Source organism: Schistocerca gregaria, chromosome 11 (genome assembly GCF_023897955.1).
Source record: "Schistocerca gregaria isolate iqSchGreg1 chromosome 11, iqSchGreg1.2, whole genome shotgun sequence".
NCBI classification, from domain to species: Eukaryota; Metazoa; Arthropoda; class Insecta; order Orthoptera; family Acrididae; genus Schistocerca; species Schistocerca gregaria.
This window is the reverse complement of record NC_064930.1, coordinates 60,464,805-60,490,690: the sequence shown is the minus strand read 5'-3', so window position 1 is coordinate 60,490,690 and position 25,886 is coordinate 60,464,805. Positions and strand designations below refer to the sequence as shown.

The 25,886-nt window shown below is 43.3% G+C and overlaps 1 protein-coding gene across 1 annotated transcript in view; it reads left to right on the top strand.

Annotated features, from left to right (window-relative positions):
* LOC126295417 (poly [ADP-ribose] polymerase tankyrase-1-like) overlaps window positions 1-21,966 on the top strand; it is a 28,298-nt gene extending 6,332 nt beyond the window's left edge. The window contains exons 2-4 of the mRNA XM_049987896.1: window positions 12,328-12,904; window positions 16,311-16,526; window positions 21,379-21,966. Of these exons, the coding sequence (XP_049843853.1) occupies window positions 12,339-12,904; window positions 16,311-16,526; window positions 21,379-21,865 (1,269 nt within the window). The 5' untranslated portion in view covers window positions 12,328-12,338 and the 3' untranslated portion in view covers window positions 21,866-21,966. The remainder of the gene's footprint in view (window positions 1-12,327; window positions 12,905-16,310; window positions 16,527-21,378) is intronic.
* The last annotated feature ends 3,920 nt before the right edge of the window (window positions 21,967-25,886 follow it).

Here is a 25,886-nt window from a genome sequence, read left to right as displayed (position 1 = left end):
CATACACAAACGCAGCTAACCGGCGTTGCCTGGTGAAACGTTGCTGTGATGCCTCGTGTAAGGTGGAAAAATGCGTACTATCACGTTTCCGACTTTGATAAAGGCCGCATTGTGACCTATCGCGATTGCGGTTTATCATATCGCGATATTGCTTCTCGCGTTGGTCGAGATCCAATGACTGTTGGCAGAATATGGAATCGGTGGGTTCAGGAGGGTAATACGGAACGCCGTGCTGGATCCCAACGACCTCGTATCACTAGCAGTCGGATCGTGCAGCCACGTCTCGATCCCTGAGTCAGCAGATGGGGACGTTTGCAAGACAACAACCATCTGATCGAACAGTTCGACGGCGTTTGCAGCAGCACGGACTATCAGCTCGGAGACCGTGGCCGCGGTTACTCTTGACGCTGCATCACAGACAGGAGTGCCTGTGATGCTGTACTCAAAGACGAACCTGGGATGCACGAATTTCAAAACATCATTTTTTCGGAAGAATCCAGGTTCCGTTAACAGCATCACGGTGGTCGCATCCGTGTTTGCCCACATCGCGGTGAACGCACATTGGAAGCATGTATTCGTCATCGCCATACTGTCGTATCACCCGGCGTGATGGCATGGGGTGCCATTAGTTACACATCTCGGTCACCTCTTGTTTGCATTGACGCCACTTTGAACAGTGGACGATACATTTCAGATATGTTACGACCCGTGGCTCTCCCTTCATTCGATCCCTGCGAAACCCTACATTTCACCAGGATAATGCACGATAGCCCATTGCAGGTCCTGTATGAGCCCTTCTCGATACAGAAAATGTCCGACTGCTGCAAATGGTTCAAATGGCTCTGAGCACTATGGGACTTAACTGCTGTGGTCATCAGTCCCTAGAACTTAGAACCACTTAAACGTAACTAACGCTGTGGGAATTCATTCATTTGTTCAGTCGGCGATGACAGAATCGACGCACGTGTCCTGCAATCTTTTTCGACGATTTTACCTAAACTATTCAGTAAAAAAATTAATTTTTGCTTCACTTGTATTTTTGTACGTGAGGTTCATTATGATGTGCCCATCGTTTCGTTGACGATCATAGTTATTGTGATATTTGCGTACAAGTAAGACACTGCTCGGATTTCGTTAGTTTGCAACGATAAACAGGAGTCGCTATGTTTTTGCGTTTGGTGTATATTACATAATATTCTGCTGAATTTTGCTCTCTCTCTCTCTCTCTCTCTCTCTCTCTCTCACACACACACACACACACACACACACACACACACACACACATATATATATATATATATATATATATATATATATTCCGTAATGTTCTCATATCCATAGACAATGCGCTGACGCATGTTGTCAGGCGTTGTCGGTGGATCACGATAGCAAATATCCTTCAAATTTCCCCACAGGAAGAAATCCGGCGACGTCAGATCCGGTTAGCCACGGTATGTTGCTTCAACGACCAATCCACCTGTCACGAAATATGCTATTCAATACCGGTTCAACCGCACGGCAGCTATGTGCCGGACATCCATCATGTTGGAAGTACATCGCCATTCTGTCATGTTGGAAGTACATCGCCATTCTGTCATGCAGTGAAACATCTTGTAGTGACATCGGTAGAACATTACGTAGGAAATCAGCATACATTACACCATTTACATTGCCATCGGTGAAATGGGGGCCAATTATCCTTCCTCCCATAATGGCGCACCATACATTAACCCGCCAAGGTCGCTGATGTTCTACTTGTCGCAGCCATCGTGGATTTTCCGTTGCCCAATAGTGCATATTATGCCGGTTTACGTTACCGCTGTTGATGAATCATGCTACGTCGCTAAACAGAACGTGTGCAAAAAATCTGTCATCGTCCCGTAATTTCTCTTGTGCCCAGTGGCAGAACTCTACACGACGTTCAAAGTCGTCGCCATGCAATTCCTGGTGCATAGAAATATGGTACGGGTGCATTAAACACGATATCGACCTTTTCCGCAATTGGCAAACGGTCCATTTTAACACGGTTAATGTATCACGAAGCAAATACCGTCCGCACAGGCGGAATGTTACGGGATACCACGTACTTGTACGTTTGTGACTATTACAGCGCCATCTATCACAAAGTGAAAAAAAGTGGTACATCTAAAACATTCATATTTCTTAACGTACTAAACGAATATGTAATAAAAAATGGGGGTTCATATTTTTAAAAAAACGCAGTTGATATCCGTTTGACCTATGGCAGCGCCATCTAGCGGGCCAACCAAAGCCCCAACTGGTTTCCCCCTTCAAGCTGCACAAGTTTCGTTCTTTGTAGTTTTTTCGTTTGAAGCTTATTTCGTGAGATATTTGCCCCAGTCACGATCAATGGACCGCCCTGTATATGTACATACTCTGCAGATCACATTCAAGATCCTGGCAGAGGGTTCATTGAAAAAAAAAATGTATGTGAAATCTTAAGGAACTTAACTGCTAAGGTCATCAGTCCCTAAGCTTATACACTACTTAACCTAAATGATCCTAAGGACAAACACACACCCATGCCCGAGGGAGGATTCGAACCTCAGTCAATGACTGCAGAGCCTAAGACCGCTCGGCAAATCCCGCGCGGCAGAGGTTCATCGAACCATCTTCACATTTCTCTACTATTCCAATCTTGTACAGTGTGCAGAAAGATTGAACGCCTGTATCTTTCCGTACAAGCTCTGGTTTCCCTTATTTTATCGTGGTGATCGTTTCTCCCTAAGTATGTCGGTGTCAACAAAATATTTTCCTTACACACTACTTAACCTAAATTATCCTAAGGACAAACACACACCCATGCCCGAGGGAGGATTCGAACCTCAGTCAATGACTGCAGAGCCTAAGACCGCTCGGCAAATCCCGCGCGGCAGAGGTTCATCGAACCATCTTCACATTTCTCTACTATTCCAATCTTGTACAGTGTGCAGAAAGATTGAACGCCTGTATCTTTCCGTACAAGCTCTGGTTTCCCTTATTTTATCGTGGTGATCGTTTCTCCCTAAGTAGGTCGGTGTCAACAAAATATTTTCGCATTCGGACGAGAAAGTTGCAAACTGGAATTTCATGAGAAGATTCCTCCAGAACGAAAAATGCCTTTCTTTTAATGATGTCCGTCCCAAATCCTGTATCATTTCTGTGACACTGTCTCCCATATTTCGCGATAATTCAAAACGTGCTGCCCTTCTTTGAACTTTTTCGATGTACTCCGTCAGTCCTGTCTGGTAAGGATATCACACCACGCAGCAGTATTCTATAAGAGGACGGACAAGCTTAGTGTAGGCAGTCTCCTTAGTAGGTCTGTTACATTTCCTAAGTGTGGTGCCAATAAATCGCAGTCTTTGGTTAGCCTTCCCCACAACATTTTCTGTGTGTTCCTTCCAATTTAAATTGTTTGTAATTGTAACTCCTAGGTATTAAGTTGAATTTACGACCTTTAGATTTGACTGATTTATCATGTAACCAAAGTCTAACTATTTCTTTTAGCACTCATGCGGATGACCTCGCAGTTTTCGTTATTTAGGGACAATGGCCAATTTTCACACCACACAACATCTTTCATAAATCATTTTGCAATTTGTTTTGATCTCCCAATGATTTCACTAGTCGATAAACGACAGCGTCATCTGGAAACAACCCAAGATGGCAGCTCAGATTGTCTCCTAAATCGTTTATATAGACAAGGAACAGCAAAGGGTCTATGAAGCTACCTTGGGGAACGCTATAAATCACTTCTGTTTTAATCGATGACTTTCCGTCAATTACTACGAACTGTGACCTTTCTGACACACGCAGCCGGCCGCGGTGGTCTCGCGGTTCTAGGCGCGCAGTCCGGAACTGTGAGACTGCTACGGTCGCAGGTTCGAATCCTCCCTCGGGCATGGATGTGTGTGATGTCCTTAGGTTAGTTAGGTTTAAGTAGTTCTAAGTTCTAGGGGACTGATAACCACAGCAGTTGAGTCCCATAGTGCTCAGAGCCATTTAAACCATTTTTTTGACACACACACACACACACACACACACACACACACACACACACACACACACACGTTGATTTCTCAATTTTAATAGATTCGGAAAACTCAAGAGTTCAGCGTAAAGGTTTAAACAACAGTATATACTGATCCACAAATTTAATTTGATAGTATATAACTCAGCTGAAGGACTATGACGCTCAGACACATGTCCAAAGCATTGTCAGGTGTTGTCCTGTTGACTGGAATACTCTCTTTCAAATTCCATATAGGTGGCAGGGGTAAAATACAGGGAGCGAAAAGTTATTTACAATTTGTACAGAAACCAGATGGCGGTTATAAGAGTTGAGGGACATGAAAGGGAAGCAGTAGTTGGGAAGGGAGTGAGACAGGGTTGTAGCCTCTCCCCGATCTTATTCAATCTGTATATTGAGCAAGCAGTATAGGAAACAAAAGAAAAATTCGGAGTATGTATAAAAATCCATGGAGAAGAAATAAAAACTTTGAGATTCGCCGATGACATTGTAAATCTGTCAGAGACGGCAAAGGAGTTGGAAGAGCAGTTGAACGGAATGGACAGTGTCTCGAAAGGAGGATATAAGATGAACATGAAGAAAAGCAAAACGAGGATAATGGAATGTAGTCGAATTAAGTCGGGTGATGCTGAGGGAATTAGATAAGGAAATGAGACACTTATAGTAGTAGTGGGGGTTTTGCTATTTGGGGAGCAAAATAACTGATGATGGTCGAAGTAGAGAGGATATAAAATGTAGACTGGCAATGGCAAGGAAAGCGTTTCTGAAGAAGAGAAATTTGTTAACATCGAGTATAGATTTAAGTGTCAGGAAGTCATTTCTGAAAGTATTTGTATGGAGTGTAGCCATGTATGGAAGTGAAACATGGACGATAAATAGTTTGGACAAGAAGAGAATAGAAGCTTTTGAAATGTGGTGCTACAGAAGAATGCTGAAGATTAGATGGGTAGATCACATAACTAATGAGGAAGTAATGAATAGGATTGGGGAGAAGAGGAGTTTGTGGCACAACTTGACAAGAAGAAGGGACCGGTTGGTAGGACATGTTCTGAGGCATCAAGGGATCACAAATTTAGCATTGGAGGGCAGCATGGAGGGTAAAAATCGTAGAGGGAGACCAAGAGATGAATACACTGAGCAGATTAAGAAGGATGTAGGTCGAAGTAGGTACTGGGAGATGAAGAAGCTTGTGCAGGATAGAGTAGCATGGAGAGCTGCATCAAACCAGCCTCAGGACTGAAGACAACAACAGCACATGCCTTTAAGGCGACAAAGATGCCATTGTCAACAGCACACTGAGTTTGAACGATGTCGTGTAGTCGTGCTACGAGAAGCTGTATGTTCCTTTCGTGATATTGCCATGAAACTTGGCAGGAATGTAGTGATTGTACGTGAGTGTTGGCAGCATTGGTCACGGGAAGCTATGGTCACAAGAAGACCGGACTCCAGAGTGCCACGTGACGCTACTGAGAGGGTAGGCAGGTGCGTCTGGTGTATGGATGTGGCACGTCGTATTCCATCTGGAGCAGCAACCTGTGCAGCAGTTGGAACCACAGTGACACAACTGTTACAAATCGGTTACTTCAACGACAATCTCTGAGGCAGATTCCCTAAAGCGGTATTCCACTGACCCCAAACCATCAGCGTTCGTAGTTTCAAACGTATCAAACGAGAGCGCACTGGAAGGCAGGGTGGAGGTCTGATGCGTTTTCTGATGGAAGATGGTTCTGCCTCGGTTCCGTTGATGGCTATGTGTGGTTAGAAGGAGGTCAGGTAAGCGACCCAACGACCCTGTGGCTGCAGCCTAGATACACTGTACTGGAGGGCTGATTTTGCATGACAGTAGGAGCACCCTCGGGGTCACCCCATGCACTCTCACCGCAGATTTGTACGCCAGATTCGAGCTGCTCAGCTGTCATCAATGAACAGCATTTCAGGGTAAGTTTTCCAGCAGGATAACGCTCGCTCATGTATCGCTGTTGTAGCCCTACGTGCTCTACAGATGGTCGACATGTTGCATTGGCCTGCTCGATCACCATATCGGTCTCCAATCGATCTCGTCCTATGGAACATCATTGTACAAGAGCTTAAGCATCATCCACAACCATCATTAGCCATCCTTGTATTAACCAACCAAGTGCAACAGGCATGGAACTCTATCCCAAACTCACATCCGGCACCTGTACGACACAATGCATGTCCGTTTGCTCACTTACATTCAACATTCTGGCAGTTACACTGGTTGTTATGAAATAGGATATCACATTTGTATTGACTTCTGTCACACTTACATGAACCAGTAAATTTGTAACGTTAACCACGTTAGCTACTCAAACGTACACCAAAAATTTCATTACTCTACATTACTTGTTTCTTGGTGCAGGAATTTTTTTTCTGTCATTGTAGTAAATGTAGTAATGTAGTAACTGTAGTAAATGTATACCAAGAACCTACAGGTAACTTTAGTCTGTTCATAGAGGGTGTACCATAAATAACGGTGTAACCGCATATAGTTGAAAGTACATGACATTAGACTCAAGCAATCCAGCAGCAAAAGGCTCTAAAATGCACACCAGAAGAGCTATGTGCATTTCGTCTTCGACACTGTGAAATACACTCCTGGAAATTGAAATAAGAACACCGTGAATTCATTGCCCCAGGAAGGGGAAACTTTATTGACACATTCCTGGGGTCAGATACATCACATGATCACACTGACAGAACCACAGGCACATAGACACAGGCAACAGAGCATGCACAATGTCGGCACTAGTACAGTGTATAACCACCTTTCGCAGCAATGCAGGCTGCTATTCTCCCATGGAGACGATCGTAGAGATGCTGGATGTAGTCCTGTGGAACGGCTTGCCATGCCATTTCCACCTGGCGCCTCAGTTGGACCAGCGTTCCTGCTGGACGTGCAGACCGCGTGAGACGACGCTTCATCCAGTCCCAAACATGCTCAACGGGGGACAGATCCGGAGATCTTGCTGGCCAGGGTAGTTGACTTACACCTTCTAGAGCACGTTGGGTGGCACGGGATACATGCGGACGTGCATTGTCCTGTTGAAACAGCAAGTTCCCTTGCCGGTCTAGGAATGGTAGAACGATGGGTTCGATGACGGTTTGGATGTACCGTGCACTATTCAGTGTCCCATCGACGATCACCAGAGGTGTATGGCCAGTGTAGGAGATCGCTCCCCACACCATGATGCCGGGTGTTGGAACTGTGTGCCTCGGTCGTATGCAGTGCTGATTGTGGCGCTCACCTGCACGGCGCCAAACACGCATATGACCATCATTGGCACCAAGGCAGAAGCGACTCTCATCGCTGAAGACGACACGTCTCCATTCGTCCCTCCATTCACGCCTGTCGCGACACCACTGGAGGCGGGCTGCACGATGTTGGGGCGTGAGCGGAAGACGGCCTAACGGTGTGCGGGACCGTAGCCCAGCTTCATGGAGACGGTTGCGAATGGTCCTCGCCGATACCCCAGGAGCAACAGTGTCCCTAATTTGCTGGGAAGTGGCGGTGCGGTCCCCTACGGCACTGCGTAGGATCCTACGGTCTTGGCGTGCATCTGTGCGTCGCTGCGGTCCGGTCCCAAGTCGACGGGCACGTGCACCTTCCGCCGACCACTGGCGACATCATCGATGTACTGTGGAGACCTCACGCCCCACTTGTTGAGCAATTCGGCGGTACGTCCACCCGGCCTCCCGCATGCCCACTATACGCCCTCGCTCAAAGTCCGTCAACTGCACATACGGTTCACGTCCACGCTGTCGCGGCATGCTACCAGTGTTAAAGACTGCGATGGAGCTCTGTATGCCACGGCAAACTGGCTGACACTGACGGCGGCGGTGCACAAATGCTGCGCAGCTAGCGCCATTCGACGGCCAACACCGCGGTTCCTGGTGTGTCCGCTGTGCCGTGCATGTGATCATTGCTTGTACAGCCCTCTCGCAGTGTCCGGAGCAAGTATGGTGGGTCTGACACACCGGTGTCAATGTGTTCTTTTTTCCATTTCCAGGAGTGTAGATCTCTTCTTCTGCAAGCTCTTTGTTTTCCATATTTTGGGTGGAGATGTTGTTGTTGTGGTCTTCGGTCCTGAGACTGGTTTGATGCAGCTCTCCATGCTACTCTGTCCTGTGCAAGCTTCTTCATCTCCCAGTACTTACTGCAACCTACATCCATCTGAATCTGCTTAGTGTATTCATCTCTTGGTCTCCCTCTACGATTTTTACCCTCCACGCTGCCCTCCAATGCTAAATTTGCGATCCCTTAATGCCTCAAATCATGTCCTACCAACCGATCCCTTCTTCTTGTCAAGTTGTGCCACAAACTTCTCTTCTCCCCAATCCTATTCAATACCTCCTCATTAGTTACGTGATCTATCCACCTTATCTTCAGCATTATTCTGTAACACCACATTTCGAAAGCTTCTATTCTCTCATTGTCCAAACTGTTTATCGTCCATGTTTCACTTCCATACATGCCTACACTCTGTACAAATACTTTCAGAAACGACTTCCTGACACTTAAATCTATACTCGATGTTAACAAATTTCTCTTCTTCTGAAAAGCTTCCCTTGCCATTGACAGTCTACATTTTATATCCTCTCTACTTCGACCATCATCAGTTATTCTGCTCCACATATAGCAAAACTCCTTTACTACTTTAAGTGTCTCATTTCCTAATCTAATTCCCTCAGCATCACCCGATTTAATTTGACTACATTCCATTATCCTCGTTTCGCTTTTGTTGATGTTCATCTTATATCTTCCTTTCAAGACACTGTCCATTCCGTTCAATTGCTGTTCCAGGTCCTTTGCTGTCTCTGACAGAATTACAATGTCATCGGTGAACCTCAAAGTTTTTACTTCTTCTCCATGAATTTTAATACCTACTCCGTATTTTTCTTGGGTGGAGACAGTATGGACCAAAACAGGCTGTAAAATGAGTATAGCTATTAAGCTATGTGCACTTGTTCAGTAGAAGAGATGTCGACATGAAAGTTTTCTGGGTATGGTACCGCATCATATTCTATAAAACTACTGTTTTAGACAATATGAGTGGTACAACTTTTTTTCCCAGGAAGCCATGGAAGCCTACGCAAAATATTAGAAGAGATGTGTTTCACTATAGCGAAGATGAACATGTGTTCATAGTTCTTATAGTACACACTTTAGAACCTATTTTTATCTTGTTTTGGTCCTTACTGCCATCTCCAAAATATGGAAAGCAAAGAGCTTCACTATAAGAGACTTGTTTCACAGCATCGAAGATGTTCTTCTGATAGACGTTTTAGACCCCAAGTTTACCAAACTTGTTTGCATCTAGTGTTGTGTACTCTCAACTGTGGGCATTTACACCATTTGTTATAATACAAGCCACAAATCACCTTGACGGTCTGTTGCCCTGTTTTACGGCAAAAAGAAATAGTGGAAATTGATGATTTTGACATACATGTTTTCAAAAATTTCTCCAGTAAAAATTCATTACGGTCAGTAACATTAGCATTAAGCTTAATTCCTACTGCAAATTTTCCAGCTGGAGTAGCTAATTGCTCGAAAACAGCCAGTGATAATATCTATCTACAAAGAGCTAATGAAGGAAATTATGTTAAAAACTGTTAGTCAATGACCTCATACACCAAATCATGCAAGTTCTTTTGTTAAATGGTAATACTAAGAACGATATAAAACTTATTAAATCAGAGGTCAAGAGTGTAGCTAGCAAGCCGCAAATTGATCATTTTGGCAAACTGCTCACAGATATGAACTGTAGTTGTGTATACTGGCTCACAGCATTAATGGAAAATACAAACAATGATTAATAATATACTTACCTTTCTTCACAGCTGCTTTTTCCAAAACTAACCCAGATTAGACCCGAGTCTACAAATACACTGTTGGTTATTCAAGGAATAGAGGTATTTTGGAAGACAAATAGGAAACTGTATCTGTCACTCAGACACAAGTCTGATGTTGATGCTGTAGTTTATAACAAAATGCACTGCAAAATATTAAAAGCGGTGCTGTGGATGCCAAAGCAAATGCATAACGAGGACCAGAGAATTACATCAGGCAAAATAAACAGAATATGGAATTTACCGAAGGAGGAGACAGGTAAAGAATCTGAGATGAAGAGGAACAGATAGTATTAAAAGTAAATGATACTCTGGTAACTGATGTGTGCAACGTTGCAAAATTTGTATCAAGCGCTTCACAACTGTTACTGAAAAGATCTTGGACCATTCATTACAAATAACTTCAGTAACATGTAACACCAGTAGAAGTGATGTCAACCATAAAATATTCAAAATCAAAAAGTTCAAGTGGTTATCATAAAATACCAGCAATATCAATTAAAGAGCGTGCTTCTGAGTTTGGTAACATATTAAGTTATCTGTGTAGCCAGTCATTTATCAGTGGAACATTATCTGAATTGTTGAAAGATGGTGAAGTTAAACCACTGTTTAATAAAGGAGATAAAGAAATACTGTTATGTTTATGTCCAGTTTCTCTTTTCTCATTGATCAAAATTTTAGGAAAGGTAATATACAATCAGCTTTTTAACCATCTGTCAACAAATAATATAGTGTCATGTCACAGTTTGGATTACTATAAATGGTTTCGATTTTGGGAATGCTCTTTATACACACAATACACACAGAAAGGATTTACGTATTTCATTATACAATAAATTACAAGCTACTAACATAGTTTTCAATCTTGTAAAAGCATTTGGCTGTGTAAATTAAATGTATTATTGTTTTTATTTTATTTGATAATGTGCTTATAAACCACACGGCACATGAATAAATCCTTTTGAGTACATTAGAATATTATGATGTAAGAGTAAATGCTGCAAATTGTTCACAATATTCTTTATGTCTGAAAGGACACAAAGGGTTTCAATACAGAAGGGACATGTATGCAATGCAAAGACATAAGGGATACAAAAATGATAAAGCTAGCATACTATGCACACTTTTAGTCAGTAATGTGATGTGGAATTATTCTTCGGCATAATTCATCCAGTCAGCCTAACTTTCTGTGAGTTCAAAAACGTGTAATGAGAATTATTTGAGACATGAATTCAAGAAATTCTGCAGGAGACCTGTTTACAGAATTAGGTATACTAACTACTATTTATCCATACATTTATTTCCTGGTGAAATTTGTCATTAGAAATATATCTATTTTTCAATGGACAGTTCAGTTCATGGAATCAGTACTGGAAACAAGAATAAACTTCACAAAATTTTTATGTTAAAACTTGAGTCCAGAAAGGTGTCCATTATTCAGGAACACACATTTTCAATAAATTGCTAGCAGTCATGAAACGTTTAACTACAACCGAAGTTCAGAATGAAATTTTCACTCTGCAGCGGAGTGTGCGCTGATATGAAACTTCCTGGCAGATTAAAACTGTGTGCCCGACCGAGACTCGAACTCGGGACCTTTGCCATTTGCGGGCAAGTGGTCTACCATCTGAGCTACCGAAGCACGACTCACGCCGGGTACTCAGAGCTTTACTTCTGCCAGTACCTCGTCTCCCCCTTCCAAACTTTACAGAAGCTCTCCTGCGAACCTTGCAGAATTAGCACTCCTGAAAGAAAGGATACTGTGGAGACATGGCTTCATTCTGGAAACATCCCCCAGGCTGTGGCTAAGCCATGTCTCCGCAGTATCCTTTCTTTCAGGAGTGCTAGTTCTGCAAGGTTCGCAAGGGAGCTACTGTAAAGTTAGGAAGGTAGGAGACGAGATACTGGCAGAAGTAAAGCTGTGAGTACCGGGCGTGAGTCGTGCTTCGGTAGCTCAGTTGGTAGAGCACTTGCCCGTGAAAGGCAAAGGTCCCATGTTCGAGTCTCGGTCGGGCACACAGTTTTAATCTACCAGGAAGTTTCAACTGAAGTTCAGTTTATGAAGAGCCTGAAGAATTTATTGACGGGCAACTCCTTCCTCTTCAGTAATGAATTTTGTTAGCAGAAACGACTGTTGTGTAGATGTACTGATAATATCAAACAATGTATCATGTACAATTCAGTCCAGTAATGTAGTCGTCGTTGATAAGTGTTGTAAATATTTTTCTCTGTCTAAAATTTTTCACTTGGAGTCCATGGAAGATAGCTTAGCATATCTGTTTCTCTTTGTAAATGTTTACAGTGTATTCTTGTTTCCTGAAATATTCTACATCCATGGGGATCCACTCACTACAGATATATTAGAACGACAGCATATCAACTCTAATCTGGACAAAAGGCTGCTAAGTGATGCTACGTTTCAGAATCATCCACAATGGAAACAGTTAAGAAGGCTGAGGAGACGATGGCCACAGACCTGGGAGCCCTTCTGGACGCTGGGGACGGCGCCATCGTGACGCTGGTGGCAGGCGACACACGGCTGGCGGCGCACCGGGCAGTCCTGGTGGACAGGAGCCCCGTGTTCGCTGCCATGTTCCAGCACGACACGCTGGAGGCCAGCAGCGGAGAGGTGGCCATTGCGGACGTTGAGGGCCCGGTGCTGCGCCAGCTGGTCTCATACCTGTACACCCTGCGGGCCCCCCAGCTGCCCAGCATAGCCCCCCAGCTGCTGGCCACAGCAGATAAGTACGCATTGTCGGGGCTTAAGGCAGAGTGCGAGAAACAGGTGGCCGCAGAGTTGGCTCTGGAAACCGCAGCGGCCACAGCGGTTCTCGCGGTGAGGCACTCTTGTAGCAGCCTCAGGCAGGCCGCACTCACGTTCATCAAGGCACACACCCACCAGGTGATGGCCACCGAGGGGTGGGCTGATGCGATGCTTCGTCAGCCTAAAGATTTGATTGAAGTCAGCAGGCTGCTATGTGATCCGCCGCCAGAAACCAGGTAAGCTGCAGACAAACCACTCATCTTTGTTTCTCGTGTATTTGTGTATGAGGTGCATTCAAGTTTAAGGCCGATTTTTTTTCTCCGGACTGGAAAGAGATAGAAACATGGACATTGTTTTAAAATGAGGCCGCGTTCATTGTCAATACGTCGCAGAGATGGCAGCACCGTACGGCAGATGGAATTTTACCGCCAGCGGCGAGAATGAGAACTGTTTTAAATACTTAAAATGGCGACGTTTTCCTTACTTGAACAGCGTGCAATCATTCGTTTTCTGAATTTGCGTGGTGTGAAACCAATTGAAATTCATCGACAGTTGAAGGAGACATGTGGTGATGGAGTTACGGATGTGTCGAAAGTGCGTTCGTAGGTGCGACAGTTAAATGAAGGCAGAACATCGTGTGACAACAAACCGAAAGAACCTCGGGCTCACACAAGCCGGTCTGACGACACGGTCGAGAAAATGGAGAGAATTGTTTTGGGGGATCACCGAATGACTGTTGAACAGATCGCCTCCAGAGTTGGCATTTCTGTGGGTTCTGTGCCCACAATCCTGCATGACGACCTGAAAATGCGAAAAGTGTCATCCAGGTGGGTGCCACGAATGCTGACGGACGACCACACGGCTGCCCGTGTGGCATGTTGCCGAGCAATGTTGACGCGCAACGACAGCATGAATGGGACTTCCTTTTCGACGGTTGTGACAATGGATGAGACGTGGATGCCAGTTTTCAGTCCAGAAACAAAGCGCCAGTCAGCTCAATGGAAGCACACAGATTCACCACCACCAAAAAAATTTCGGGTAGCCGCCAGTGCTGAAAAAATGATGGTGTCCATGTTCTGGGACAGCGAGGGCGTAATCCTTACCCATTGCGTTCCAAAGGGCACTACGGTAACAGGTGCTCCTACGAAGACGTTTTGAAAAACAAATTCCTTAGTGCACTGCAACAAAAACGTCCGGGAAGGGCTGCGCGTGTGCTGCTTCACTGAGACAACGCACCCACACATCGAGCTAACGTTATGCAATAGTTGCTTCGTGATAACAACTTTGAAGTGATTCCTCATGCTCCCTACTTACCTGACCTGGCTGCTAGTGACTTTTTCTAACAATGAAAGACACTCTCGGTGGCCGCACATTCACCAGCCGTGCTGCTATTGCCTCAGCGATTTTACAGTGGTCGAAACAGACTCCTAACGAAGCCTTCGCCGTTGCCATGGAATCATGGCGTCAGAGTTGCGAAAAATGTGTACGTCTGCAGGGCGATTACGCCGAGACGTAACGCCAGTTTCATCGATTTCGGGTGAGTAGTTAATTAGAAAAAAAATCGGAGGCCTTAGAACTTGAATGCACCTCGTATTTGCAAGCCTACAATGCTTGTCACTGAGTTGCCTTAGATGTGTCTCTGCTGTAAAATACACCATTACAGTCATTCGTTTCCTGGTAGGTCATGGTTCTTTAACTATCTCCTCATAACAGGTTTATCGAACCTCTAAATTTGTGTTTATTAGCAGATGTACAGGGTGTACATAAAATCCGGGAACACTTTCAGTTATTATTTATTGCACAAGAACCAAACATTGTACAAATGTCCTATGTACTGTATTTTGAAGAGAAAGTCTGAAAGTTTTTTTTACAAACATTTGATATGTGAACCATGAGTGACCCGGCAGACGTCAACACGGTAATTGAATCCTTTGCCATACCCGTCCCAGCATGGCATCATCGACTGTGGCAGTCACTTTCTGTGTTCTCTCCTGGAGCTTTGCTACATGACATAGTAGAAGTGGTATATACACCAGATCTTTAATGATAATATAAGTGGAACATATAAAAATATTTTAGTAGAAACGTTATAATTTTATACATTTGTGGTTACTAAAATGCTTTAAGGGGAGACTTTCGTGACCCCATGTCTCAACCCCTCCTTCCATCCTTGTATCCACGCTACTTTCAGTTTTCTGGCCCCTATTGGTAAATTGCTCATTGAGTTCATCATTCACATCTACATGTGATCGAGAGGCTTCATGTCTGTCACTATCAGTGTCAGACCCCAATATTATAAATCATAGCATTCCTCATCACACAGACACACACACACACACACACACACACACACACACACACACACACACACTGTCATAAATACAATAGTGGAATCAGGAAAGCACCATATCTTCTACAAACATTTATCATCTGATACACAGATCACTTCGATATATGAGCACACTCTCTGTAAGCTGTGGTATGGAGAGGTCTTGAAACAGTAGTTTTTTTCCATTACTACGTGTGTTCATGCCAGCTTGTTATACAAATATTTTCAATCTTCAGTACATTACACAAAAACTTCTGTCAACTAGTTTTGTTAGTACAGCTTGCTTGTCAAAACATTCCAGCCACATTTCTGGATTGCACATGGTGAGACAATAGAAGGAAGTCCAATGTTTCATAATGTGCTACACTGAAAACACCAACAACATTAAATCAGTAACCATTGGAATGGCGTGTGCTTACCCATTCACCCACCCATTCACCCACCCACTCACCCACCCACCCACCCACCCACCCACCCACCCACACACACACACACACACACACACACACACACACACACACACACAAACTGACACATACAGCTGCTCCCTCCAATTTTATCGTTCAGCTTCCAGACACTGTGAGTTCTACTCACTGGCAAATGTCACTGCTGATTTCAAGCACTTCATGACTTCATGGGTACTTAGAGAGTGAGAGCAAATGTTTTAAAATACCTAAACTTGTGAAAACTCTATGTACTGGATAAAATTTCAGTTTCTGCGATGAAATTTTTAATGCTAGGCCAATTGCCAGCTACCATAGGTTGTTTCTATCACGAAATCTTGAGTTTCGCATTCCTGCGCTCTGAATTTCTTCTCCAGTCAGTTAAAAACCTGCTGTCCACGTTTTAACGTCTGTGTCTTCACAACCCCAATGTTTAATACACACTTTGAACACTGTGTAAAGATCATAGTATGGCGATAGTGTAATTTCAATTACTGTCACAAGCAGCATAGCACGTTTCTAATTCCTCTGCAGGTGTTGCTGTTGAGGGAACCTGCACTGACCTGTATAATAATTCTGTGATTAAATTTAGCATAACTCTCTGTCACTGTACGTACCTTTCGTTTGTGCTTAATGTTAAACCATATCATGCTTGGTGTAAAGAATTACTGCTGTGGGGAACTCAAGAGAAGCAGTAGTTCAGTGCTAAGCCATTTGTATTAACTGAAGCACTACTCTTGTTGTTGGTGTGTGTTCTGGCTGTTGCCTGTGTGTGGACAGTGTTTCAGCTGTACTGACTGTAATAAGGCACCGCCTGGTTCCCACATGGTCACACCTGCCGACACTGTGCCTCTCACTTTTTGTGTGCAGCGCACCAGCCGCTACACAAGTGAGGTCCGCCGCCGCCACCACCACCACCACCACCACCACCACCACCACCACCACCGCCAGCGCCACCCGCCAGTCCCACAGCAGCCAGATTCCTGCTGCAGCTGTGCCGGCAACAGCAACAGCAACGGCAACAGCAACAGCAGCAGCAACAGCAACGGCTCCTCCACTTGATGGCGATGCAGTCTCTCGCATACAGTGAGTTCCCTCTCCTATATATACGCTCATCGTGCAATTACGTGGTGAGGAAGCTACCAAAACAAAAAGAAAATCTAAATGCTCAATCTTGGTTCGAGTTTAGTCAGAGATGTGAGATGAAAAATAAGGATATATGGTCAGATGAGTAATGTTGTGAAAAATTGTATCTTAAGAGGAAGCTAAAAAGGAATTATAAAGGGGAGCAAATAGCGAGTTATAGTGAACAGTTCAGTGATTTTATTTTCGTCTGAGCCAGCAAATTTTTATAATCTCACCAAAATGTCTAAAGTCCATTGAAGAATTTCTCACACAACAGCAGAAAACGTATTTTTCAACCAGATTAAACATTATAAAACAGATTCTTTTATCCAAATACCGATTACTAGCTCCACACAGATAATCCTCAAAATCTTTGCTCGTGCATTTTTAATTGGTTTGAGTATTTGTAAGATCCATCACAAAAATTGTGGGATACATACAGTACGTAATTGATGCACAAATAGTGCACTTCGTATCAGCATTCACATAGATCCTACTTTTTCTTTATACATGTTACAAATATTTCCATAACTATTAAAAATTCTCAAGCAAAAACTCTCAGGGCTGTCTGGATGGGGTTAGAATTTTGAATGGGGCTAGGAGAAATTATTCTATCCATTTTAGTTCTATTGTTATACTAAAAATATATTTTTCTTTGAATCATTGTTGCTTATGTCTTGCTCCCATTATCAATTTCACGTTAGAATTGCTTCTCTGGAGCCTTTATTTTTCCTAGATTCAAACATTTTGTCGTCTTACAGATCTTCAATGTACATTCCCATTCTTCTGTATGTTACTCTAGTCAGTAGCTGGCCTATGTTAAGCTCTTTGTGAGAAGGTTCTCTCACCTATTGGCCCTTGTTCGATTGTGGAGTGTCTGGTTGATATTTTTTCTGAAAGATTGATGCTATATTTCTACTCTCATAGAGTCTGTAGATCGACTAGAATAGTCATTTGTTTATAACCTTCCCTAAATGATTACAGAAATTCTGAAGGACTGTTATCTAATCACACTCCTTGTTGGTGCATACTGCCTCCAAATATTTATTAAACACTGAGTCTGGTACTGAATCATTATGTTTTTTGATTGGACTGCCATTTATTCCTCTCTTAAATCATCTGACAGAGATTTTTATCCCTTCTCTCCTCTGACTTTAACTACGCAACTCCTTTCGTAGTCTTCATGTTGACGCCTTGGGGTGGTGCGTTTCCTTTGGTCCTGCACCTACCTGTGGACTCGATACAGCAGATCACTGGTAGGAAAACCGAGCGGAAACCTACTGTACTGCAACTCGGACTTAACATATTATGATACAAAATTCTTCGTCATCTGCATTCACACTGCCTTAAAAATTTCTCACGCTAGTTTGTAGTGTTTATCAGTAGAACAATGCTCTACATACCTACTTTAGACTACATTCAGGCAGCATTCACACTACTAAGAGCATATACAAAACTGTACAAACATATATGAACAGAAAATCCTTCAAGAAATAAACAGAACATTTCAGAAAACATTCTCTTGACCTGTTTCTTGAATGTCTCTGTGCGCTGCTGTCCTCTGGTGGATGAAAATTAGAATTATACACTCAACTGGACCCGCTTCAGATCATCTGTCACTGTACACGCGTGAGTTATTCTGCCTACACACAGGCTCTAGACAGGAGAGATATAAGGTGCCACACCTCAATGTTTGTTTTTTATTTTATCGAATGTTGTTTATTCTTTTCTATGTGCCAAAGCTGTCCTCACTACAATCATTTCTTTTTCGAATTCTTCTAATTCTTTCTGCAGCCATTGTGCTTTATGTTTCCTTCTACTTGCTATTTATTTCACACCTGAGTGATTTACATTGTTGTATTCTCATCTTCTGCTGAATATTTTTCTATTTTTTTATTTCCTCAATGAGTTTATATTTCTCTCTGTTTACCAAAACTTCTATGGGGATCCTTTCCTTGAAGGCGTTTGAGTGACAAACTTTTGTGGTTGCCCTTTTTGGAGATGTTCAGTACTGTTCACCAATCTTCGAATGCAATATCAGATTATCTACAACCTTGTATTCCTCAATACTTTAGTATTCAACTTATTTACACACTGGTTCTTCTCGAAGCTTCTCTTCAACTTTGGTGTACATTACAGCTGAATTGTAATCTTAGTCTGCATCTGCCCATGAATACTTCTCATAAATCAATAACCGATTTCAAGATCTCTTATATATATATTATCCACTTGGAATCTTCCAATGTCCCCAGGCCTTTACCAAGTAAACCTCCACATCTCTTCTTAATAGCCAAAAACACTGAGGCACAGAAGCACTTATACAAATGTATCGGCATATGTGATGTAGGCTTGCAGTAGCTCTACCATCCAGCACAAGTACTGGGAAGAAGTGGGAGGTCTCATCCACAGAGGATTGGTGTGGAGAGAACTGGCTGCCGATGAGACAACGGGTCTCAGAAATTGCACTTCAGTGGTGAGGTTATTTGGTAAGATGAATTTCTTAGACTGTCACTGTTCCCTACTAGTTGACTGTTCATTACTATCGCAAAAGGTTTGAAGATAGAAACACATACATATGTCTGTACATGAAGCAACATGGTTGCTTCTCCCAAAATCTTGGATTCCACATGTCAGTGATTGATTGACAAACAGTCCTAGAAAGTTTTAACCTGACTTTCACATCTTCCATCTGTGTGTTTCAAAATGAAACATCACCATTGTTAGTCTTCCATGTCAGGAAGTGTGCGTGTGTGTGTGTGTGTGAACCAGTTAACACATTAAATGCCTGCAAAGGTGTACCAGCTCCACTGGGGCTGTCCCTAGTGAGACACTTTGAAAAGAACTTCCAGGTGTCAAGTACTGTAAAGTCATTCAAAATCCACATCTGTCTTATTATTCGATCTAAGATTAGGTGACATGTCATATAAAAAGTTAGAAAGCTAAGATATCTCTTTAAGAATTGAAGTGCGTCTGAGGTCACTAATTTTTCATTTGCACAGATTTATTTTTAATTGAAAAAGAAGCCTTAGCATCTTCCTGTGCATCTAATTAGAAATGAAACTGAGTTGTTGAAAGATGAACATTAAGTTGAACAGCTGTAATGCCTCCCTTGGCAGACTGAGAAAACTACATTGTTTTTATTTATTTAAGGTTTTTAGAGAAGTTGGAATATTTGCAGATATTAGCACATATGATGCACAGGTCATACTAGGAGTAAATGGGTATTTTATGCCTTGGTGATTGCAATGAGATAGTCAGATGCAAGTGACACAGCACATTTTCCAGTACTTACATCAGTGTGTGAAATGGTTCAAATGGCTCTGAGCACTATGGGACTTAACATCTTTGGTCATCAGTCCCCTAGAACTTAGAACTACTTAAACCTAATTAACCTAAGGGCATCACACACATCCATGCCCGAGGCAGGATTCGAACCTGCGACCGTAGCAGTCCCACGGTTCTGGACTGAGCGCCTAGAGCCGCCAGACCACAGCGGCTGGCTCAGTGTGTGAGGTAATCAGTATTTCCACTAAGATAATGTTTGTTTAGAAGTACGTTTCTAATTGTAGTCTAGCAAAATGCATGAAAGATTCACTTACTTTCATGGATTGTAACTTTTGCAGTAGCCAGAAGACATGGGACAGCAACAAGAATTTAGTCAGAAGTGTGCATGTGCTTGTGTGTGTGTGTGTGTGTGTGTGTGTGTGTGTGTGTGTGTGTATGTGTGTATGAATATTAGTGTACACTATTAGGTACTTCAGAGTAGCAGTGTGCATACCCAACATGTGTTCATGTACAAGCCACACAAACAAAAGCGACACACGTACACACAGTATGAGTGTGGTTGAGTAGCAGTCCACTTAATGTGCTTGTTTCAACAAAATCATTTTGTGTGGAACTTTCACTATTTGGCATGTGTGTCACTAAATGTGCTGATAACTGAACTGAACGTTTTTGGCTCCTTGTCAACAAAACCTTATTAAATATTTGGAGATGGAATTCATTTTGTGTGTCACCTACGGTAGTTTAAGGAAGGACTGATGCACACAGAAACAGTAGTATCTGTGCGAAGCATCTGCTTCACTTGAGGTCAACAGAACAGACTTCCAGCAAACAATCTCATCAGTGTGGGATCCGTACCAGATCGGGTTGACCGAGGAGATAGAGAAGCTCCAAAGAAGAGCGGCGAGTTTCGTCACAGGGTTATTTGGAAACCGTGATAGCGTTATAGAGGTGTTTAGCAAACTCGAGTGGCAGACTCTGCAAGAGAGGCGCTCTGCATCGCAGTGTAGCTTGCTCGCCAGGTTTCGAGAGGGTGCGTTCCTGGATGAGGTATCGAATATATTGCTTCCCCCTACTTATACCTCCCGAGGAGACCACGAATGTAAAATTAGAGGAGCCTTCAGACAGTCGTTCTTCCCGCGAACCATACGGGACTGGAACAGGGAAGGGAGGTAATGACAGTGGCACGTAAAGTGCCCTCCGCCACACACCGTTGGGTGGCTTGCGGAGTATAAATGTAGGTGTAGCTGTAGAATGGGTAAAAATGTGACAACGCGATTTCTTGAAAGACTGAATAAAGGAATTTTTAATGGACAGAGGATGAAGACTTTGACAAGGGGCTACAGCACTACTTCTATACCTTGATATGCATACAGTTTGACATTCATTTGTATAATAGAAGTGGGAAATATAGTAGGTTTGTTCCTGGACAAATGTACATTCAGAACTGTTCTGTTTGCTTTGTTTGATAGTTTCCCACACAAGGTGTGTTTGTTTACAGTAAATGTAAGAATGTATCTGTTGTATGCAGGAGCCTTTCTCAACAAGGGAAAAACAGAAGGCTGATCCAGGCAGCTGAGCAGGGGGCCGTAGAGGAGCTGAGGGCACTGCTAGCTGCGGGGGCGGATGTGGGGGTGCGAGGCAGGGGCGGACACAGGATGACGGCCCTGCACTGGGCAGCGCAGGAGGAACATCTGGAGGCCGTGAGGTGTCTGCTGGACGCCGGGGCGGAGGTGAACGACAGGGATGGCAACCAGAACACACCTCTGCACTTGGCTGCGTACAGTGGAGACGTGGCTGTGGTGCGGCTACTGCTGGGGTCATCCGCTGATCCCAGCGCGAGGGACGAGTGGGGGAGAACGCCGCTGCATGATGCTGTGTGGCGTGGCCACACGGAGGCGGCGAGCGTGCTCCTCGACGCAGGAGCCGACCGGGAGGTTACGGATGACGATGGGTTCACCCCCCTGGACAAAGCCAGGCAGAGAAACCACCAGCAGCTGATAGATTTGCTATCGTGAGGCAGGCAGACCTACAAACTTTTGTGTAATAGTACTGAAATAGTCTCTCTAAATCTGTTTCTTATGTTTTCAAATAAAGAATGAAAAACGTTGTTCCTACAGCCACTCATTTGTACCCATCTTTATGTAGCGTGTGTAAATCCTCTAATAACACTGAACTAATTTAAGTAACAGGAGGCAACCTCTCTCCGAAGAAAAATTTCTACACTGCTCTTTGCAGAAGCCAACAAACCTAACAAACACGGTACTTTACAATATTTTATTATTGAAACGTATTTCATACCGGCGTATATGATGATATCAAACTACTGTAATCTTTGTCATGCCCAGCTTACTTGATATCATCTCTGCAGTTAATGTTTTCAGCTTTGATTTCAGACTGAACTTACTTGTACATCTGTAAAATGTGACATTTGTAGCAATATTCACACCACAATAAGGGCTTATCTTCTGGAATCATACAATCAGTTCAAATTCAACTCGAGAGAGTTGGCCATTAAAATTGCTACACCAAGAAGAAATGCAGATGATAAACGGGCAATTTGGGTGCATACGTCCTGAGAAACCAGTACCCAGAACAACCACCTCTGGACGTAATAACGGCCTTGATACGCCTGGGCATTGAGTCAAACAGAGCTCGGATGCCGTGTACAGGTACAGCTGCCCATGCATCAAGAGTAGTGACTGGCGTATTGTGACGAGCCAGTTGCTTGGCCATCATTGACCAGACGTTTCCAGTTGGTGAGAGATCTGGAGAATGTGCTAGCCACGGCAGCAGTCGAACATTTTCTGTATCCAGAAAGGCCCGTACATGACCTGCAATATGCGGTCGTGCATTATCATGCTGAAATGTAGACGGGTAGAGCCACAGGTCGTAACACATCTCAAATGTAACGTCGACTGTTCAAAGTGTCATCAATGCGAACAAGAGGTGACCGAGACGTGTAACCGATGGCATCCCATACCACCATGCCAGGTGATACCCCAGTATGGCGATGACCAATACACGCTTCTAATGTGCGTTAACCCGATGTCGCCAAAAACGGATGCGACCATCATGATGCTGTAAACAGAAACTGGATTCATCCGAAAATATGACGTTTTGCCATTCGTGCACCCAGGTTCGTCGTCGAGTACACCATTGCAGGCACCCCTGACTGTGATGCAGTGTCAAGGGTAACCGCAGCCATGATCTCTGAGCTGATAGTCCATGCTGCTGCAAACGTCGTCGAACTGTTCGTGCAGATGGTTGTTGTCTTGCAAACGTCCCCATCTGTTGACTCAGGGATTCAGACGTGGCTGCATGATCCGTTACAGCTGTGCGGATAAGATGCCTGTCATCTCGACTGCTAGTGATATGAGGCTGTTGGGATCCAGAATGGGTTTCTGTATTACCCTCCTGAACCCACCGATTCCATATTCTTCTAACAGTCATTGTATCTCTACCAAAGCGACAGCAATGTCGCGATACGATAAATGTCAATGGCGATAGGCTACACTCCGACCATTATCAAAGTCGGAAATGTGATGGTACGCATTTCTCCTCCTTACACGAGGCATCATAACAACGTTTCACCAGGCAACGCCGGTCAACTGCTGTTTTGTGTATGAGAAATCGTTTGGATACTTTCCTCATGTCAGCACATTATAGGTGTGAATGTTCTGAAAAGCTAATCATTTGCATATCACAGCATCTTCTTCCTGTCGGTTAAATTTCGCGTCTGCAGCACATCATCTTGGTGGTGTAGCAATTTTAATGGCCGGTAGTGTAAGTCCAAACTCAAATCATATTAGTCCCACACCGCAGTAATGGTGCTCTTGTGATACGCTCTCTCAACAGTCAGGTAACATTGATCTTCACTCTGATACTGCAGGATGCTGCAGAAAATGTTCTCGCTTTCCGCATTTCCCTTCTGCCAGTCTTCAGTTCTCTGGCCTCAGCCAGGTGTCGAGTGGGGAGAGCGCCTGCAGGGTCCACTGCACAGCAACAGCAACTCTGGCTGGACTGGCGCCACTGATGACAGCGCCCTCACTGCCCCATTGCCCAGTCTGCTGAACTACGGCTCTCGTGAACTCTACAACTGATGGCGGAGTGTGACGTATTTGTGTTGGCAATTGGATCATTAAATAGAACATTTAACACGAGATCTACATTCTGTTCCATGCCAAAATAACAAAAACCAATAGTGTTCCTAACCTTTTATGAAAAGACTATTCTAATTTGCGAAAATAAACAAGTAAACAATACTCTCAGCCGTCTCGTTCGTCAAATAGGTTCTTACAGCACAATATAAGTAGCAACGGCAGATTACCTTCCAAGCTGTGATATGGTGGCGATGTAATATAAACTGTTCCAAACTGAGTAAAATTGGCTGTTAAATTTACAGTTGGATCAATGTAGACTGCTTGGTTTTTGACAACGCCATCCATACATTTTAATTAGGACAGAAACCAGTACCTAAATGCAGTACTTAAGTTAGAATCTAACGAAGGCACATGAAAAAGTAAAGAAAATTCTATCCTTGAAGTAATGTCATTTTACTTCACATAATCAAATTGCAGCAATCAAAATAATTGTAATTGAATTTGGGGAAGAAGACCGATCGCCAACTTTGAACATGAGTAGCAGCATAGGTTTCACAATGTTGATGTAACTTGATACTCGTCAGAAAGAATTACACAGTGGAGGTGGTTGTACAAGTCACGAACATACAGGTTATAAAATTGTATTACCTTTGGCTTGTAAATTAATTAAATAACTATAGTAAATAGTGCATGTCTTACAAATGAAATACGTCCTACTTTTAAGTTATTGAATTCGTTGATTCCTTTATTGATGATATTCCTACAAAGTCTCTGACTTTAGATGAGCCTTAAGGTTCTTCTGCATTTTAGAAAAAGGGCATCAAGTACCTTTGTTATACTTCATATTTCTATACAGCTATACCCAGATTAAAACTGAAGAAACTGCAGAAAGGTGGGAATTTAAGGAGATGGGACCTGGATAAACTGAAAGAACCAGCGGTTGTGCAGAATTTCAGGGAGAGCGTAAGGGAACAATTGACAGAAATGGGGGAAAGAAGTACAGTAAAAGAAAAATCGGTAGCTCTGAGGGATGAAGTAGAGAAGGCAGAAGAGGACCAAGTAGGTAAAAATACGAGGGCTAGTAGAACTCCTTGGGCAACAGAAGAAATATTGAACTTAATTGACGAACTTAATTGACGAAAGGAGAAAATATAAAAATGCAGTAAATGAAGCAGACAAAAAGGAATACAGACGTCTCAAAAATGAGATCGACAGGAAGTGCAAAATGGCTAAGCAGGGATGGCTAGAGGACAAATCTAAGGATGTAGAGGCTTATCTCAATAGGGGCAAGATAGATACTGCCTACAGGAAAATTAAAGAGACCTTTGGGGAAAAGAGAACCACTTGCATGAATATCAAGAGCTCAGGTGGAAACCCAGTTCTAATCAAAGAAGGGAAAGCAGAAAGGTGGAAGGAGTATATAGAGGGTCTATACAAGGGCGATGTACTTGAGAACAATATTATGGAAATGGAAGAGGATGTAGATGAAGATGAAATGGGAGATACGATACTGTGTGAAGAGTGACAGAGCACTGAAAGACCTGAGTCGAAACAAGGCCCCCAGAGTAGACAACATTCCATTAGAACTACTGATGGCCTTGGAAGAGCCAGTCCTGACAAAACTCTACCATCTGGTGAGCAAGATGTATGACACAGGCGAAATACCCCCAGACTTCAAGAAGAATATAATAATCCCAATCCCAAAGAAAGCAGGTATTGACAGATGTGAAAATTACCGAACTATCAGTTTAATAAGTCACGGCTGTAAAATACTAACGCGAATTCTTTACAGACGAATTGAAAAACTAGTAGAAGCTGACCTCGGGGAAGATCAGTTTGGATACCATAGAAATATTGGAACACGTGAGGCAATACTGACCCTACGGCTTACCTTAGAAGCTAGATTAAGGAAAGGCAAACCTACGTTTGTAGCATT